Source organism: Mugil cephalus, chromosome 18 (genome assembly GCF_022458985.1).
Source record: "Mugil cephalus isolate CIBA_MC_2020 chromosome 18, CIBA_Mcephalus_1.1, whole genome shotgun sequence".
In the NCBI taxonomy this organism is placed as follows: domain Eukaryota; kingdom Metazoa; phylum Chordata; class Actinopteri; order Mugiliformes; family Mugilidae; genus Mugil; species Mugil cephalus.
Window position 1 is genome coordinate 4,242,134 of NC_061787.1, and position 17,302 is coordinate 4,259,435.

At 41.1% G+C, this 17,302-nt stretch overlaps 1 protein-coding gene across 2 annotated transcripts; it reads right to left on the reverse strand.

Moving 5' to 3' along the window:
• Positions 1-738: 738 nt before the first annotated feature.
• On the reverse strand, positions 739-16,900 carry LOC124995654 (palmitoyltransferase ZDHHC20-B-like). Of its 2 annotated transcripts, XM_047568195.1 has the most exons (14): positions 16,697-16,900; positions 14,940-14,966; positions 14,540-14,634; positions 14,332-14,452; positions 14,179-14,248; positions 14,045-14,077; positions 12,880-13,000; positions 12,289-12,324; positions 11,396-11,528; positions 8,980-9,106; positions 7,896-7,985; positions 7,690-7,802; positions 7,558-7,605; positions 739-6,182 (listed from the first exon to the last, which is right to left on the reverse strand). In XM_047568195.1, exons 1-13 carry the CDS (start codon positions 16,812-16,814, stop codon positions 7,562-7,564), a joined length of 1,128 nt encoding a protein of 375 aa, XP_047424151.1. In that variant the 5' UTR covers positions 16,815-16,900; the 3' UTR covers positions 739-6,182; positions 7,558-7,561. The 2 variants fall into 2 exon arrangements, with proteins under 2 accessions (XP_047424151.1, XP_047424152.1); XM_047568196.1 differs by lacking the exon at positions 12,289-12,324 and having other exon boundaries at positions 16,697-16,846.
• Positions 16,901-17,302: the final 402 nt, after the last annotated feature.

The following is a 17,302-nucleotide window of genomic DNA, read 5'->3' on the forward strand; positions in this document are numbered from 1 at the left end:
TGCAGCCATGTGATTGGCTGATTAGCCATTTGTGTTAACAAGCATTTGAACAGGTGTACCTAATAAAGTGGCAAGTGAGTGCACGTCATCAGATTGACATTGTTTGTGTGCAATTTTGTTGACACCTGTTTGTTGTCTGGTGCTGTGATGCCATCTCTGACTTGCTACTGTGTGTTTTTCTTCTGTGAGGGTATTGATTATCCTGCATGGCCCCAGCAAAATTTCCAATGCAAAATTCCCACTGATCTAATCAGGTTTACGCACGCATGTTCAAAACCTGGCATTTAACACCATCCCCACTGGCATCAATGTGTCAGATCACTAGGTGGAAACAGGGCCACTGACATGGTGAGGGGGGGGGGGGAAACCCTACACCCTGCAGCACTCCAGATTGTGTTTTAAGGTGAACTTTGAGCTAGTCTGAAGTCGTTGAGTTGTTCAGGATCTGATAAATTCCCATAACCTGATTATTATCCAGCCGCGACTTTGAAAATGAATCAGATGTGTGGGTGTTCTGCCAGACAGATGCAGCTCGCTCCCCACTCCTGCCAAATTAAGTTTAGCGAGCCTTGAGGTTACTTAAGTCCAAAAACAAGCTTGAGCATTGGGTGTGTGCATTGCATTGTGGGTAAACTATGCAACAGGTTGGGACAAGGATGAACGCAAGAAATAAAAAAAAAAAATAAAAAAACACAACATCCACGTTTTCTGCACGACTCAAAAAAAATCGAGTCCAACTGGAGGTTTAAAAAAAAAAAAAACATTTATTGTTATTTTCACGTTAACTGGCATGTACTTCATTCACAAAATAGGAACGGTAAAATTAATCAGACAAGAAAAATATATATGTTGTCTTTTTCTTACATTATCAATATATATACACACACACACACACACGTTGTAAAATAGGACATTATAACAAAAAGTAATGTAGCGATAAGCAAGTTATGATAACTTATGAAATTTAAAGATCATTCTTCCAGGAGTTTTTATGGCTTCATTTATAAAGTTGAGACAGAGTAAAGCTAATTTCAAAACATGACACACTTAGCTATAGATGGGAAAAAAAAAAAAAAATAATAAAAATCCCAATGTTCTTTATATCAACACAATCCCCCGTTATCACATAAGTCAGGCGCCATGTTTTTTGAGCATTAGACAGTTATGTATGATGATCACAGACGTGTAGAAATCTCACAGAGGCATTTCTCCCAAGACAACATTATTACAAAAAAAAAAAAAAAGAAAGAAAGAAAGAAACACTTAAGAATTACAAAATACAGGCGCACTTTAGTCTCCGGGCCAAACAGCCCCAGAGAGAGGATATAGGCAATGTGTAAAACGACGAGACGACAGGTCCAACGTTTCAGAATGAGTGGCTGCAAGTGGAACAAGCCAGGCTCTTCATACATGATACAAAATCTATTTAATTTCACTGAATGTGTAAGGTTTAGAAAAGATCCACACACGATCAGACCAGAACCTTGGCTTTTCCATTTCTGCTCTGAGCTCCAGCCACAGTGAGATTATACAAATATCCCCACCAATCTGCAAACTAGCTTTGTAATTATCAACAGGGCTCAGACGTAAATGGGATTGGGAAGGAAGGAGGAAGGGAACATAACACGTGCTGGAAACAGCTGTAAACTTGTCTGTAGCTGGAGATCTAGTTTCGTAGAAGCCAATTACATAATAAGGGCCGATAACATAATAACATTTGGCCAATAACGTAATAACTTATTACGTTACTAGGTGGTTATCACATTATTGGCCTGTTAAAAAAATCTTTGCAAACGTAATAAGTGAGCCAATAACGTAACAATATACCAATATGATTTTACTTAACTTTTTATTATTGGATGTAACTGTGATAAAATCTGTCTCGCTCTCCTTCCATGTATTTGTATATTTAAATTAACGATTAGAATAACTTCTACTCCTGTCTTTCTTTTTTTTAGTCAGTGAATTCCTACTAGATGTCAATGGGGAGACCTGGACTTTCGTCTTTTCCAAATTTCCTTGCTTCCTTTTGTAACACACATGGTGAAAGGTATGAATCACTGATTAATTTTCAATCTTATATATTTAGCGGATGAGGATATAAGTTAACTGGCTAACTGTAGGCTAGTTATTAGCATTATTAACTATGACTATGTTTGACAAATCAAGGGGTATCAACCTTTTTAAAGAAAAATGTGTGCAGGTATGTGTTTTAGCCGACTCATCCCTGGTGTCATCCTCAGGCTCAGGTCCTCTGGGGGTTTTAGGGTCCTGCACAGTATCTCAGCTGTTCCTAGAACTGTGCTCTTCTGGACTGAGGCTTCAGATGTTGTTCCTCTCCCAGTTTTGGGGGGGTCACTGCCTCGAGTGGCCCTTACTACCACGGAAACCACGCTCGTCTTAACCTTCCACAACCGTTCCAGCTTGCTAACCCTTGGTACTTCTCAACCTTTTCGTGTTCCTTCTTTCTGATGTTGGCGTCAGCTGGTATCGCCACATCTATCACCACCACCACCACCACCACCACCATGTCCAGCTGGGTAGTTGGTTGGACCTGTTTGTTGGTCTGGAAGCTGAAGTCCCATAGAAACTTGGCCCTGTTGTTCTCCACCACCTTCTGTGGTGTAGCCCATTGGGACTTCTTGGGTACTTCTATTCCATACTGGGTACAGATGTTCCTGTACACTATCCCAGCGACTTGGTTGTGCCTCTCCATGTATGCTGACCCTGCTAGCATCCTAGCATCAGTTCCTGCACCTTGGGTCTGATCTACTCTGGTAGATCCTGGCCTCTATGGCTCTGGTACTTAGGGCCTGTTCTTGTGCTGCCATGATCAGTGTCAGTCCAGTCTTTCACTGGCCTCCGGTAGGTTTTCTTGGTATCAGCCACTTCTTCAATTTGACGGTGGTACATGCCGTGTAGGGGTTTGTCCCTCCAGGTCGTCGGCTCCTCTTCCTCTGCACTCTCATCAGGTTTCTATTATCTGAGACATTCTCTTAGCAGTTCGTCATTTGGGGCCATTATCTTGATGTAGTATTGGATTTTCCGTGTTTTATCCTGGACCGTGGCCTTGATGCTCACTATTCCTCGGCCTCCCTCTTTCCACTTAGTGTCTTTTCAAGTCCAACACTCAGGGTGTTGGACTTGGGGTGAAACCCTCCGTGCATGGTGAGGAGCTTTCTCGTCCTGATATCTGTGGCTTCTACCTCCTCCTTTGGCCAGTTTATTATCCCAGCAGGGTATATATGATGACTGGTAGCGCGTACGTGTTGATGCCTCGGATCTCGTTTTTACCATTCAGCTGAACTTTCAGGGCTTGCCTTACTCTCTGGAGGTGTTCGGTTGTGGTTGACTTCCTTGTGGCCTCCTCATGGTTTCCATTAGCCTGTGGGATACCAAGGTACTTGTAGTTAACTTAGATGTCGCCTATGTTGCCCTCTGGTAGGTCGAACCCTTCAGTTCTAATCATCTTGCCTGTCTTGGAGACCATCTGGCCACACACTCCGAATGACATCCCAATTTCGTTGCTGTAGATCCTGGTGTTGTGGATCAGGGAGTTGATTTCCTGCTCGTTCTTGACGTACAGCTTGATGTCATCCATGTAGAACAGGTGGCTGATTGTTGCTCCACTTCGGAATCGGTACCCATCCGCTCTTTGTGATGATCTGACTGAGGTTGTTGAGGGCCTACGCAAAACAGCAGTAGTGATATGTCTGTGAAAGTTCTCAGTCACCCAGGTCATGGTAATCCAGAAGGTGTTGAATTAACTCATCCGAGTAGCGTCTTCAGTTCAGTTCTTCGGAACTGAAGAAGCTACTCGGATGAGTGGTGAAGCGTCTTCAAGAAATTCCAGTTGCCTTTATTTAACGTCTTTTGGAAGGAGCAGTAGTGATAGCGCATATCCTTGGTATATGCCGCACGTGATGTTGATTTGGGCACCACTAGCCAGTGGGCATCTCTTTCCCATATGCCCTTCCAGTATTCTTCCACTTCAGCTCTTGGTGGGTCTGACCGGTTGTTATTTTGCTGCCACTGAGAGTACAACCTTAGCTGGTTCGGTGGAGAACATCTTGTCATTTGCGTGTGCTCTCATGTTCCTGAGGTAGGCATTGCTAACATTAAGAAGGTTTAATAAAGATTACATTTTCCATGTGTGGTCATTTCATTTGAGAATATATCATCCTCAAAGAGGCATAGTTTTCATATCATTGGTCTCCATGCACTATATGAGTAATTGTCTGTGTTTGTAAACATAAGTTTTGGAACTTAAATGGCAAAAAGAACTGAATAGAATATACAAAGTGTTTTTATTATATAGTTATATCCAATATTAAAAACTTAAATGAAATGATATTGGTATATTATTACGTTATTGGCTCAGTTATTACATTTGTAAAGATTTTTTTAACAGGCCAATGACGTAATTGGCCAAAAGTTATTACATTATTGGCCAAATACATTTTAAAAATTGCAAATTTATTACGTTATCGGCTTCTACAGGCTTGTCCAGCAGAGGAGGAGAAGAGATGACATCAGGAATTTGATGCATCTGGGAAAAGGATGAGTCTCATTCGTGTGACAAATATAACCCAGTTAAACCGGTTTCTTTTATCTCTTTGCAGCTTTTTCCTCACAAAAAGCCGATTGCACCCATCAACCGTGTCCGAAAAAAATTTATTTTTACAATTAATAAGACGGGTTCAATTCACTTTCAAATTAAATCTGGTTGAGTTACTAACGAAAGCGATGCATACCGACTGGACAGTAAGAAAATCTTATTCTGAGGAAAGCTGCACCTGCAAATTAGACTGAAAGTGAACTGAGCCCTGAGGATGCAGAGAGAGGGCAAATAACTTGTCGCCCCCTGCTGCTCAGCACTGCAATTGCAAGGACATCATGACCTCCCCCCCACCCCCTCCGACCGACAACATTGGTGGGAGGGACGCACAGTGGTTGTATAAAATATCGTGACTCACAATATCTGATAAATACAGTTTGGTTAAGATGACGTCAGCCAGAGGTTTAGATAAAGCTAGAATGCTGTAAACAGTTCAGGTTCAGAGGTCAGAGCTCCTGATAGGCCAGCCCTTATTTGGCAATGACTGTTGGTGTCTTCGTAAAGGTTGAAACGCAAAGTCGCAGACATAATAAGAAGAAAAAATAACGGCCGTGAACTCTGCGAGCTGAGAATCACTAATCAGATATCGACCTCCTGGGTTTAACCTCCCCGCTTCTAAGCAGCACGTTAGAAACGCAAGTCAGCCACAAAAACACACGAAGAAGCAGCTTCTTTTTAGTCTGTTAATTGTTCTAAAAAGAAAAATACACGACTGCCACTTCCAACTGTTCGCACGCAATCTCTTTTCCGTCACGCGTACACGCACAATAAATCACATGATCATCAAGCAAGCATCCGTCGTCATACCTGGGATGCTTTTTGGAGATGATTTAAAAAAAAAAAAAAAAAAAATGGAGAAAAAAAAAGCAGCAGCACTTTCTTCTTGTTTTTTTTTTTTTTTTTTTGATGGACACTGATAATCTACAAAGTGCAAATGCTCCATCTTGTGCTCTGATATCCACCCAAAACCCGGCAGCACAGTCCACCGAACCAGCAGAGTCCTCCGTGGAATAGTCCGGGTTTCGGTGGGGAAACATCCATCTCACTCAAAAGCCATAAATACGCTCCAGCATTATTAGTTGAAAAAAAAAAAAAAAAAAAAAAAGAAAAGGATGCACAAATAAAAGATCCATCGTCACTGCATGTACCTGTGCCTTTCCCAAAAAAAAAAAAAAGATGAAATGTTTGAAACTCTTCACTGCAGATTTGTGCCTGGAAAGTGAGTCTTGGTGCAATCTGAAAGCTTTTGGCACAAAACAAGAAATTCTTCATCAAAAAAAAAAAAAACTTCATTTATGTGTTGTTCAGAGTGTTGTTGTGGTGGGTGGCGGGGGGGGGGGGGGGGGGTTAGAGCTGTGAAATGTGTTGATGACACCGCATGCCAAAACACTATAAATGCATTAATGTGATGTGAGGGGTAATTGTACAGCATTTCTGTAGTTTACTCTGAATGGGACCGTGGGGGATGCGGTTCCACTTGGTGGTGATGGTGTTGCCATGGTGATGAGCTAAACTGCTGCGCTTGTTGGTTAAGGCATCGTATTAGATGACTGAGGTGTTTCTCCTGTGGAGAAGAGCAGAAACAAAAACATTAAACTCAACGAGCTCATCCAGGGTGAAACAATTATGAAAAAAAAAATTAGAGCATCGAACTTCTACAGCCCAAACAGACTATGCTAATGCACCTAAACTCAACAGGCCCGGGAAAATAAATAGAGGGTATGCACGTGACGTCACAGCTAGTGAAGTCTATATTTTTACAAATATCTGTCAAAGAACAAGAGAAGTAAATGTTTCGCTGCATTAGAACTGGAATCCAGGCACAGACACCTGGTGTTGTGGTTCCTTTTATCGCTACAGTATTGTATGGCTAACGTTACTTCTCATTAAAGCTCTTAGCGTTAGCATCTTTTATTTAGCTACATTTATCATTGAAATGAACTAAAAACTAACTGAAACTGAGGCTAATCCACTTTTCCAAATCCACACTAGTTCATATGGATCATTGTCGAGTGCATTCATCCTTTTATTGCGCTTTTATTTTTGTGCTCGTCTTGTACCAAATCCCTTGTGCACACATACTTAGCTAATGATTCTTATTCTGATATCAAGTTGTTACGCCTCCAAATACAATTTATTAATTACAAGATTCTCAAGCTTCTGGTCTACAAGAAAAAATTTAATTAGAAAAACATTATTTGTCCCAATATGGGGAAATTGCTTAATTAATTAAACTTAATTAATTTAATTTATTCTGGGTTTAAAATCGATTGTAATGCACGTTACTGACATTTGTACTGAGTAAAATATTATTATATATATATATTATTTTTGGTAATGCCTTACATTACCACATTAAGCAAACGCATTACAATAATTGTATTACTTTAGTAACACGTTCTCACTCCCAACACTGATTGAGAGCTAATGGAAATCAGTCACAGCATCGTCTTTTGAGCACTGGATCGAGCTCATGTCTAACACAGCATCTTATGAACATGTTATATTGATCAAAAAAAATGATTCCTGAAATTTTGGAGCCCATTTCTGGACTGTAATGATGCTGGATCTGACTAAATATGTGCAAAAACACTTCATTTATTTATCTTTTACTTACGTATTTATTCCTTCCTTCTGTACTTAACCTATTTAATAAATTTCTATTGTCTTGTTGTCTCGACAGCTATAATGATAATTATTGTTATTATTGCTGCTAGTATTTTTGCTATTATCACTTACTTGTATGTTTGTTTTTTATGTCTAATTTTGTGTAACTACTTATTTATTTATTCATTTTTCTCCGGTTAATGGCTGAGACGTATGGGGTTAAGATCTTTATAAATAAAATAATAATATTAAAATAACCTACATAGCATTAATTGTATTATACTGATGAAAAATAAAACAAAATAAATAAAAAAAAAAAACAGAATGTGTACCTGGTTAAGACTCACTCTCCACGGAGATTGTGATGGTTTCGCTTTCAGCTGTGAAGTCAGACAGAAAATGTGATGAAGCCAGAGTCGCTGGTGTAAAAGCTGCCAGTGAATTCTTCTTATTCTTATTATCACCTGATTTGAGAGCGTCATTAGGCAGATGGTCTCCGACGTTGTTGGCATGCTGCTCGTTGCTCAGGAGCCGATTCTGGGACTCGCTCAGTGGACTGACGGCGGCGTCGGCAGTGCTGAAAAAAAACAAAAAAATAAAAAAACTCACATTAGCAACGATGTCCGAGAGCGTGAGAGCTCTTCAGAGCGTCTTATCATTGATCCGTCACCTTTTATTGGGCTCTGGCTGCAGGGTCACGGTGGCCTGTTCCACGTCAGCGCTGACCAGCCGAGTGGGGAACGTCAGACCATCACCCTGACTGAGGGGGACAAGGAGGAAACGCAACGTTAGAGGACGTCAGGTTGTTAGATCTCCAGATATCTAGAAGGAGGAGACCCAACGCTCGAAGGAAGAAGACGCTCCTCGAGCACAAAACTAAACATATAAAGGCCTTTATTGTGTGTGATTACGCCTGGGTTGTATCTTATTTTATAGCACTAATGCTTTAAGCCATTTTTTCATGAAATATGGTGCGTTACATTTACCTCGGAGGGTGGAATTCGGCACCGAGAATAATGTCACACCTGAATTACACACCGAGTCGATACGTAGCCTATTGACATAATCACTTTATGCACAACTGTTTTCACTGTGTTCTTGTGTAAAGTATTTTTTGCTGTGTTTGTCCTATTTAATTTCTTTTCTGGTCACTGGTTTTCTTGTTTTGTGCTGCTGTGACATTTGAATTTTCCCAATGGGGATCGATAAAGTATTTTATTATTTTATCTTATCAGCGTTCCAGTTAAAGAAGTCGGAAAACTATATGGACGCATCCATGAAAGCTCTTGACTTGTCCAAATATAACTTGCTGTGTTCAATATTTACATGTTTTGAGTGCAGTTTTTAAGAAATTCTTAGTTCTTAAGTCTTATGTTCGGCTAAATTTAGGCCACAAATTGTTAATGGAACAGATAACTTGAACCAACTCACAAGTCTTTTACTAGAATCATTTACAGTGATGAAATCTACAAGACTTAAAAAATATTCTAAAGTTTTAATCAATGACAGTTTGCCCCGATGTTGTTTGCCTCTGTTTTGGTTTTACCAGGCTGTTGTTTTTAGCTGTAGTTAGCGCGACATGAACTTGTAGTTCCCATATAGCACATAAAAAACTTAAATTACACTGTAACAGCATTTAAATATATGTAAGTGTTAATATACTGTCTGTACGACTGATTTAATGCAACAAAAACTAATCAGAAGTGCTAATAAACTGAATAAAATCCACGACTCCACTCCCTTCCTTCTTTTACCTGGTGAAGACGGGCAGCAGCCAGTACTTCTTCTGGTCACCAAAGACCTGAGCGATGTTCTTGCGGAAACCCAGGGAGAAGCCGTTCTTATCGGAGCCTGTCCTGAAGACCGGCGCCCTGAAAGCCTCTGCAGAGGAGACGGACGACAACAACAAATGAAGGGAGGCATTTATCAAAAACTAAAACAGGCTTTAATAATGCAGCCACCAGACAGGAACATATTACACACTGCTAAAATAATTAAAGGAGCAGTTTTAATCAGAGTACAGGCAACTCCCTGCTAGTTTTACATCTGATCAGGACCAGCATCTCTACTGGTACCATGGGATGGTCCTCTACAGAGGTTACACAGGCTAGTGTGTCCAGGATGGCACGTCAATACACGCTATTGCCAGAAGGTTTGTTTTGTCTTCCAACAAGAGTATGGATGAGATTTCAGGAGACAACAGGACCGATATTTGCTCCTTTGTGAAAGGAGGAACAGGATGAGGGCTTTGCAAAACGTCCTCCAGACGACCGGTGGTGTGAACAAACAATCTGATTTCACGAGGGCGGCCTCTTTAGAACAGTGTTTCCCAACCTGTCTTGAGCCACGGCTCATCTACTGTCAATTTACTAAAAAATTTAATGACATCTGTACACGATAGGGCTGGGAATTTTGGTACTGATCCAATACCAAGAAAATACAAGGCTGGTTTCACCGATACCATCGATAACGTCATAATTCTACTTTTAGTTAGTTGATTATGAAAAAATACAGGACAAATATTAGGCAAATAAACCAGTTTTTCTTAACTAATCACAATATAAAACAATTTAACACTATAAAATTCTGCATTCCGTGTAATTGTCTTCTTTTCTGTGTTCTGACTCATTTCATTAACAGCGTCAGTTCCAGCTGTGCGATGCTGTTGTGCTTCTAGGATCTGAGTGTCAAACTTTGACCATGTCCACCTTTTGCTACAGATGGAGATGGAGACGCTCCTGCAGACTTGGAGAGAAGCCACATGAACTCTGTGAGGAGTCATTTACTGGACGTACAGAAGAGAAACTAACAAAGGGGAAGTGCACCATTAGCTGTAGAATCCGGATGTTAGGGGGCAAACGTATTTGGGCAAAGGCACGATTACCTAGCGTGAGTTCACCCTGAGACAGCTTTACCCCACACACCAAGCAGAACAGAGTCAGCTCGGTTGGCTCCCCGATAAAAGTAAATCCAATCCAATCTTTTTTGCTTTCTTCTGACTCATACTAGAACCTTCATTAGGGTCAGAATTTTCTCCATTGAGTACATTGATGCTTTTTCTTTTCAAGCATTTATCCATTGATATCATCGCTGTCTCACTGAAGGAACCATCATGATTTAATCTGTTGTTTGAATGGTAACAGGTAAATGGGCAGGTTAATTAACTATCTTCTGCCCTCTAGTGGAAGAGGAATGAATTGTTCTGTCTGTCACTATAAGTCGCTGGCATAGACGACTCAAGGCTAATTATTTGCAGTAAATAAATAATAATGTTCTGACCAATTAGGTGAAATTGGTTGGGAATCTAGTGGCATTATCCACAAAACACCACAACTGTCCACCTCTGGTGCCTTAGTGTTTTTCACAGATGAGAGCAGGTTCACCCTGAGCACAAGGTCTGGAGAAGCCGTGGGGAACGTTGTGCTGCCTGTAACATCGTTTACTACTAATTCACGTTCCCTTGTTGTGGCTCTGCCACTTTCCATCTCACTCCACTTGTGTCAGAGACAGTTTTAGTTATTTTGCAAATTATAATGGATAATAAAAATATATTTTTGATGCTATTTATTCCAGGGAAGAAATTTACCAACGATCTGTCAGCATTTAAATCAGTTCCATCTTTACTGTTGAACACAGTAATGGTTAATTTAATGGTTTCATGCGTCTAAAAAGGCAAATAGTTCAGCGAAACCTTAAATTCGCATCCTAACATCCGTCCAAACTTTGAGTTACAGCACATCCTTTATAATTCTTAAGACACAAGAGGCAAAAAAAAAAACTTCAAGAGTCTTGAAAAAGTAAAAACTCACCCCTAAATCACAGAGATTCGCACTGAATTATTTTTATCAGAGGACCTCTGTGTTCACTTTGATTTTTGGGATGAATCCCGCCCTCTGCAGGTTGATAATTTTCATTTCCATCAAACAATGAGGCATCACTTTGTTCCTCACACGTCCATATCAGTATAAATATCCAGCATGATGTCTTTTCCCATTGAGATCTGATGTGTTTTCAAAGCGTTCCTTTAATTATTTTGAGCAGTGTACTCTCATAGCTGGTATATCTGGTTATTTTCTTCTAACACATTACAAGTTGAAAGCTACACAAATCAGAACCAGAGTAACGCATTACAACCACCAGCTGAATGTGTCGTGTGAGAGCGTTTGTTACCTATAGTCGACCTGTTCTTCCCTACGAGCCAGAGGTGGTAGCTGAACAGGGACAGAATACTGATGCAGAACATGGCCGCCACAAAAAAAAGAAACAAGACATGGAATTTGGCGTGAGTGTCTGGCAGCTCATTCTGGAAAAGAGACGGGAGAAGAGCAGAGCGGGACAGGGATCAATAACAAATTGAACTGAGCTGAGCATATTCATCGAGGGGAACAACAATCAGTACGTTTACATGCCCTAATCCAACTTTAACTGAACAATTAACCGCATGTAAACACATTACTCCGATTAAGACGCCCAGATAATGCGACTGAAAACGTATATGCCTTAACTGGACTTTAACTGGACAGTGCGCGTGTGCTGGCGTATGACCTGGGAATAAAAACATCCAAAAAAAAAAAAGACATTCGCAGAAGAAAAAGGTCGAGCTGGTAGAAGAAGAACCACCAGAGGGATAGCGCCATCCTATCTGCACACATTACGTACGAGATTAAAAAAGCTGAACTATTATCCATCTTGTTGTTGTTTGTTGTCGGTCCGCCACACGAACGACTTCATTATATGACATAACGGGTCAACTGGAAACGGGGCCCGCATCAACCCGCTGACAAGACACATATCGCCACCTATTGTGGAACCAGGAGGACATGTTCCCCTCAGTTATTTGATTTTCTCCGTCGCATGTAAACTGGGACAAAGACCACATTCAAAAAGTAGAACTTCCAGCATAGTTCAATTAGGCTGTGCATGTAAATGCGCTGGGTAAGAACGGGTTTAAACCAACATGTCACAGCATGCACGTCAAGACAAGAATGGTGGGGATGACGACGACGACGACAACAACGACAAGGAGGAGGCACCGCGACTGCTTCGGAGGATGGTTGGGTTACCTTTGGGCAGTTCTCCGCCGATTTCCTCCGGCAAAGCTTTAGTACAAACAGAAACAAGACTGGTTAGCAAGAACAGGAGAGGGCAAGCAGGAGAGGAGAGGAGGAAGAGGAAGAGGCACTTAGAAATCAGGAGGCAAAGACAAGTCAAGGCCAAAGTGGGTGAAAGGGGGCAGGGAAGGAGTGGGTGAATGAGCGAACTGTGCCCAGAATGGAGAAAACAAAGGAGTGAAAGAGGAACAGCTGAGAGGAGATCAAACAGGAGCTGCTACAAGAGGAGAGGCACACAAAAAAAAGAAAAAAGAAAAAGAAAGAGGGGAGGTGTTTGCGGCAGTGCTGTGACTGACGGCTCGGAGAAAGAGAAGAGATCAGAGAACAATGGTCCAGTGTGAGTGAGCCGGGGACAACAGAAGAGGAAACAGAGACGGGGTCAGAGGGTGAAGGGTGAAAGAGGACGGAGAAAACAAGAGGAGCAGCACGGGGAGGTCAGCGCCATGCACAACCGACTCAACGCCGACACCCGACTTCGACGCCACGAAGCGAATCTGCATCTAAAAAAAAATCACGCGTTCACGACATGCGCCGCTTACTCACTGTCCAGAACTTTATGAAATACTGCAGAACCGTGGCAGCGATGAACAAACAGTACACCAGCGAGTAGGCCAGGAACAGGATGAAGAACTTGTAGTTGGAGAATCCCACGCAGTTGTTCACCCTGCAGACACACAGGACGACAGACAGGTGGCAGCACGTCCTCCGAGTAGAAACCTTATCATCAAGAGCAGGTTTACAAAAGGCGGAGGCTTGTTCTCAGTGACTAATATCACTGCGTAATATTTAAATATGAGATACAAGCGTTTCCAGACCCGTTTGAGGAAGCTAAAACTTGTTTAATTAAGCCGAGCGTATTTAACATTATTTAGTGTTCGAACCAGTTGAGAACAAATCAAATAAAAAGTTTGCTCTTATCCTGATCAGATCCACGTCTTTCATGGATCTAAGCAAATACACTCAGAGTGAATCATCCTATGTATATATACACATATATAATATAATACAGGTAATATATAGAGGGTATGCGTAGACGTCACTTCTGTCTGGGGCAATGCCTCCCTGAATGGCAAAAATATGGTGAAATGTATCAGTAAAACCGGGAATAATGTGGATTATCAGATCAAATTAAAGACAACTGGACACAACAATGATCCACACGAACTAGTGTGGATTTGAAAAAGTGGACTAGTCTCAGTTTCAGTTAGTTTCAGTTAGATCTAGGTCATTTAAGTTATGCTAATTGTAGCTAAATAAAAGATCCTAACGCTAAGATACGCTAACATACGATACAATGGCATCACAAATATTCCGTTTATTGTTTTATTGTTTTATTTATTGTTGGAACTGAACTAGTTACTGTCGGCTGTAACTACGCCAAAACAACAACATCCACAAACTCATCTGACAGCCCTCCAGAACGTAACTTGAGAAGTAACTTAATGTATGACTTCATAAAAAAATACAGCATAAATTAATATTATCTGACACTAAATGAAAACCACGACACATTCCAGTTGTTTCTTAGTAATGCAGCGATACATTTTACAATTTAGATGCTATTAAAGCCTATGATTCAAGCTAATGCTGCTAATCTCCATGTTCCACTGTCACTTTCTGCCACTCAGCGGCCGTAACCACGGAGACCTCACTGGCTGTGACATCACAGGCGTATGTAAAAGCAGGTAAGGAGGCCTTGCATACATACCAGGGACAGTGGTGGTCCATCTTCAGCACACACCTGAAACACACAGCGAACACACACATTTAAAAAAAGAAAAAAAAGAAAAGTGCTTTAAAAGAGTAAAACTAAATAACTCGTCTGAGGCATCGTTTGCTTACATGTCGCAGGCGGAGCAGTGATGACACCGGTCGGGCTTGATAACTTGACAGCGGTCGCAGTAACGAATCGCTGCATCACAATGACACATGAGTATTATTAGTACCGTCCTCCACATTCTCATGATTTACATTTACGGCGATGTGCAGACGTACCCCCGGCTCCTGTGCGGGTGTACAGAGGCAGGTTGGTGGCGGCTCTCCACAGGATCTCTTGCTGAGACTCTGGCCTTTCTTCCTTCTCATAACGCTCCTTCTCAGCCTTAGGCAGGCAAAACTTAAAGAGAAAATATAAATTTATATATTTTAATCAGAAGGCTGATGATTTTATTGCAACAAAAATAATAAGTGGGCTTGATTATACCTCTTTGGAAGGGTTGGCAGGGTTGGTGAAGATGGTCTTCCAGTAAGACCACACAAACATGATGAAAAAGAGGTGGAAGAAGATCAGGTAGACGACTGGAAAGGAAAACGACATGACAGTCAACGTCCACCCCCTCAGATAAATGCGCAAGTGGATATGAGAAAATGCCGCGGTTGCTCGGCTAAAAACAGGCCCGTCCACATAGTTAATTAATGAGAAAGCTAAACAGCTAATGCAGAATGAGGTGGAGCTGCCGGGCTTCAGGGAGCCAAGCCTGCGCGCCAGCCGCTTTTTAGCCAAGCACATTTCAACAGAGATTATCCAAACGAGTGGAAAAATGGCTCGACTTCACTCCGCGGAGGAACAAACGAACAATGTTTCGATCTGCTGGGGTACTTACTCTTCTCTCCTATGTTGAGGATGGTGACTGCAGGAGATAAAACACAGAAAATCAATGTTAATATCACGTAAACAGAGTCGGGTTACACAGTGTTTTAATCAGCGCGAGCAGATTGGACAGTAGATTAGCTGGGAAAAGCAGGCGTCATGTGACTAATTTACCTACAAAGCGTTCTTAAACAGATAGCGGTGCGCAGTCAATGTAAAACATGTGCATTACAGTGAAATTCTGGCTCAGTGCAGTCGCTTAAAATAACGATGTAGGCGACTGTTCATGCCAATAATGATGTTTAATCCCCCTACTGTGCTAGATAAACCATGTTTCTGCATATTAAAGCACAAACTCAAACACAGAAGAGATGTAAAATCCTTTGATAGCACCTTAATTCACTTTATTCTTTTTTTGTGAGAATAACAGTCTCAAAAGCCTCAAATAGAGAAACTCAATGAGAGAAGGAGAATTTAGGTGAAACATAAATGTCATTAAATGCACATGTAAACACTATTTGAACTAATAAACTTCCACAAAGGCTGGGACAGAGGGTCTTATATCCTCATTTGGCCCAAAAAAAAAAATTTGCAAGGACAATTAATGATCAAACGGTTTTGTACGTTTTACAGATGCCCAACTCTCCAATGGATGAAATCATGAAACCAGCGTATTGAACTGTTCTGGAGCTTTTTGTTCTTTTAACGAGACCCATAACGAGACGCCATGTTTGAATTATGGCCTAACGTGGTCAGAAAGCAACGACTCCTTCTTCTGATGAGTTTATAATGTGTCTGGCTGAGATCCAAATCTCATTTTCTGCCTTTTTTCACAGCCTAAATAATTGATGTAGAAGTCGTCTTGGGTGGCGTTTACTTGAAATCTGCTCTTATATTAGAGATTTTTAGATCCAGACGTTAAATTCTGTTTAAGTGAACAGATTTTAGGGGATTTTTGGAGGTTCAGGCCCCACCTGCAGTGATTCAGACCCATTTCTATATCTGGATCACAAACTGGACTGGTCGCTTAACGGTTGACTCAGTGCACAATAAAGGTACGGCCCGGCACCCAAAAGCAGCCCACCAAAGGGTCAAAAATGACATATAAGACCGCAATCTTTCAATAAAAACAACTGCTATCCCTAATTTGTCCACTGTATTAGTCAGAGAAGTGGACAGAACACAACACTGAGACCCAGGACTAAACAGGAGACAGCAATGTGCCCAAACTGCAATTATATTTCTTGAGAAATGTCTTTTTTTTTTTTGTTTATTAATTGTAGCCATTCTCCTAATTTACTTTTTCTTCTTCATACTAAAACAAACGGAGGAAAAAATATATGTTTCAATGTGATGGAGCTAGAGGACGCGATTAAGTATCTATCTATCCATCTATTTAAATATAATTTCTTACATTTTCGCAGCTATTTAAATGCTCCAGAATAACTGCAAGTCTCTGAAGTCTAATTACAGGGAAACGTATTTACGTGGCCAAGCAGCCAGATGCCTTTTACTCTCCCCATTCAGACACGATTCAGACGATGAAAGTTTTCCTCCAACCCCAAACCAAAAACAACAACAACAAAAAAAGCCCTAGATAATTAGGAACAGCCAGATTTCGGAGAGGCTGGCAGCACCTTTTGTTGATCTGCAGTCCTTTTTTTTTTACTTCCTGCTGCGTTTGCGTGGACCGCACAATTGAAAACATCCCCCTGTTTATTTAGGGGCTTCAAACGACGGACCGCGTACGACCGAAAGACGGATACTCACTTATACATAGCTCCACCACGTACGCGTAATAGGACCAGCAGACGACCAGGGCGATAAAAATGACAGGGATCCACGCTAAACCCCGTTGACAGCATCTCAGGACGTGTGTGGGCGCCATCTTGGTCCCTCTGCTGGGGGAACAGGGCGTGTCGCCCCCGTGACGTCACCGGAGCGGAGCGGCGGAGACAGGAAGTGGTGTCTGGTCGGTAAAATAAAATACAATAAAATAAAATAAAATAAAATAAAATAAAATGAATGAATGAATAAATAACAAAAGAGATACATGAATGAATGAATGAATGAATGAATGAATGAACGAATGAATGAATAAAAAAAATCAATAACCGCCTCTATACCCTGTAATGAAAGAAATATTTAACAACACAAAAACATATAACAAAACACATAAAATAACATATTCATGATACAAAACAGTATACACAAAGAATAAATGAAATTATATATATAAGGCTGTAGCCATGCCTAATGAGAGCAGTACCACGTACCTTTCCAGTCCTTTGGGGCACTGGAGAGAGTGTTTGTATGTCTTTTAGACACTGACGTTTTTATCCTTCTTAGTTTTTTTTCCTGTTGCTGTTTGTCTCT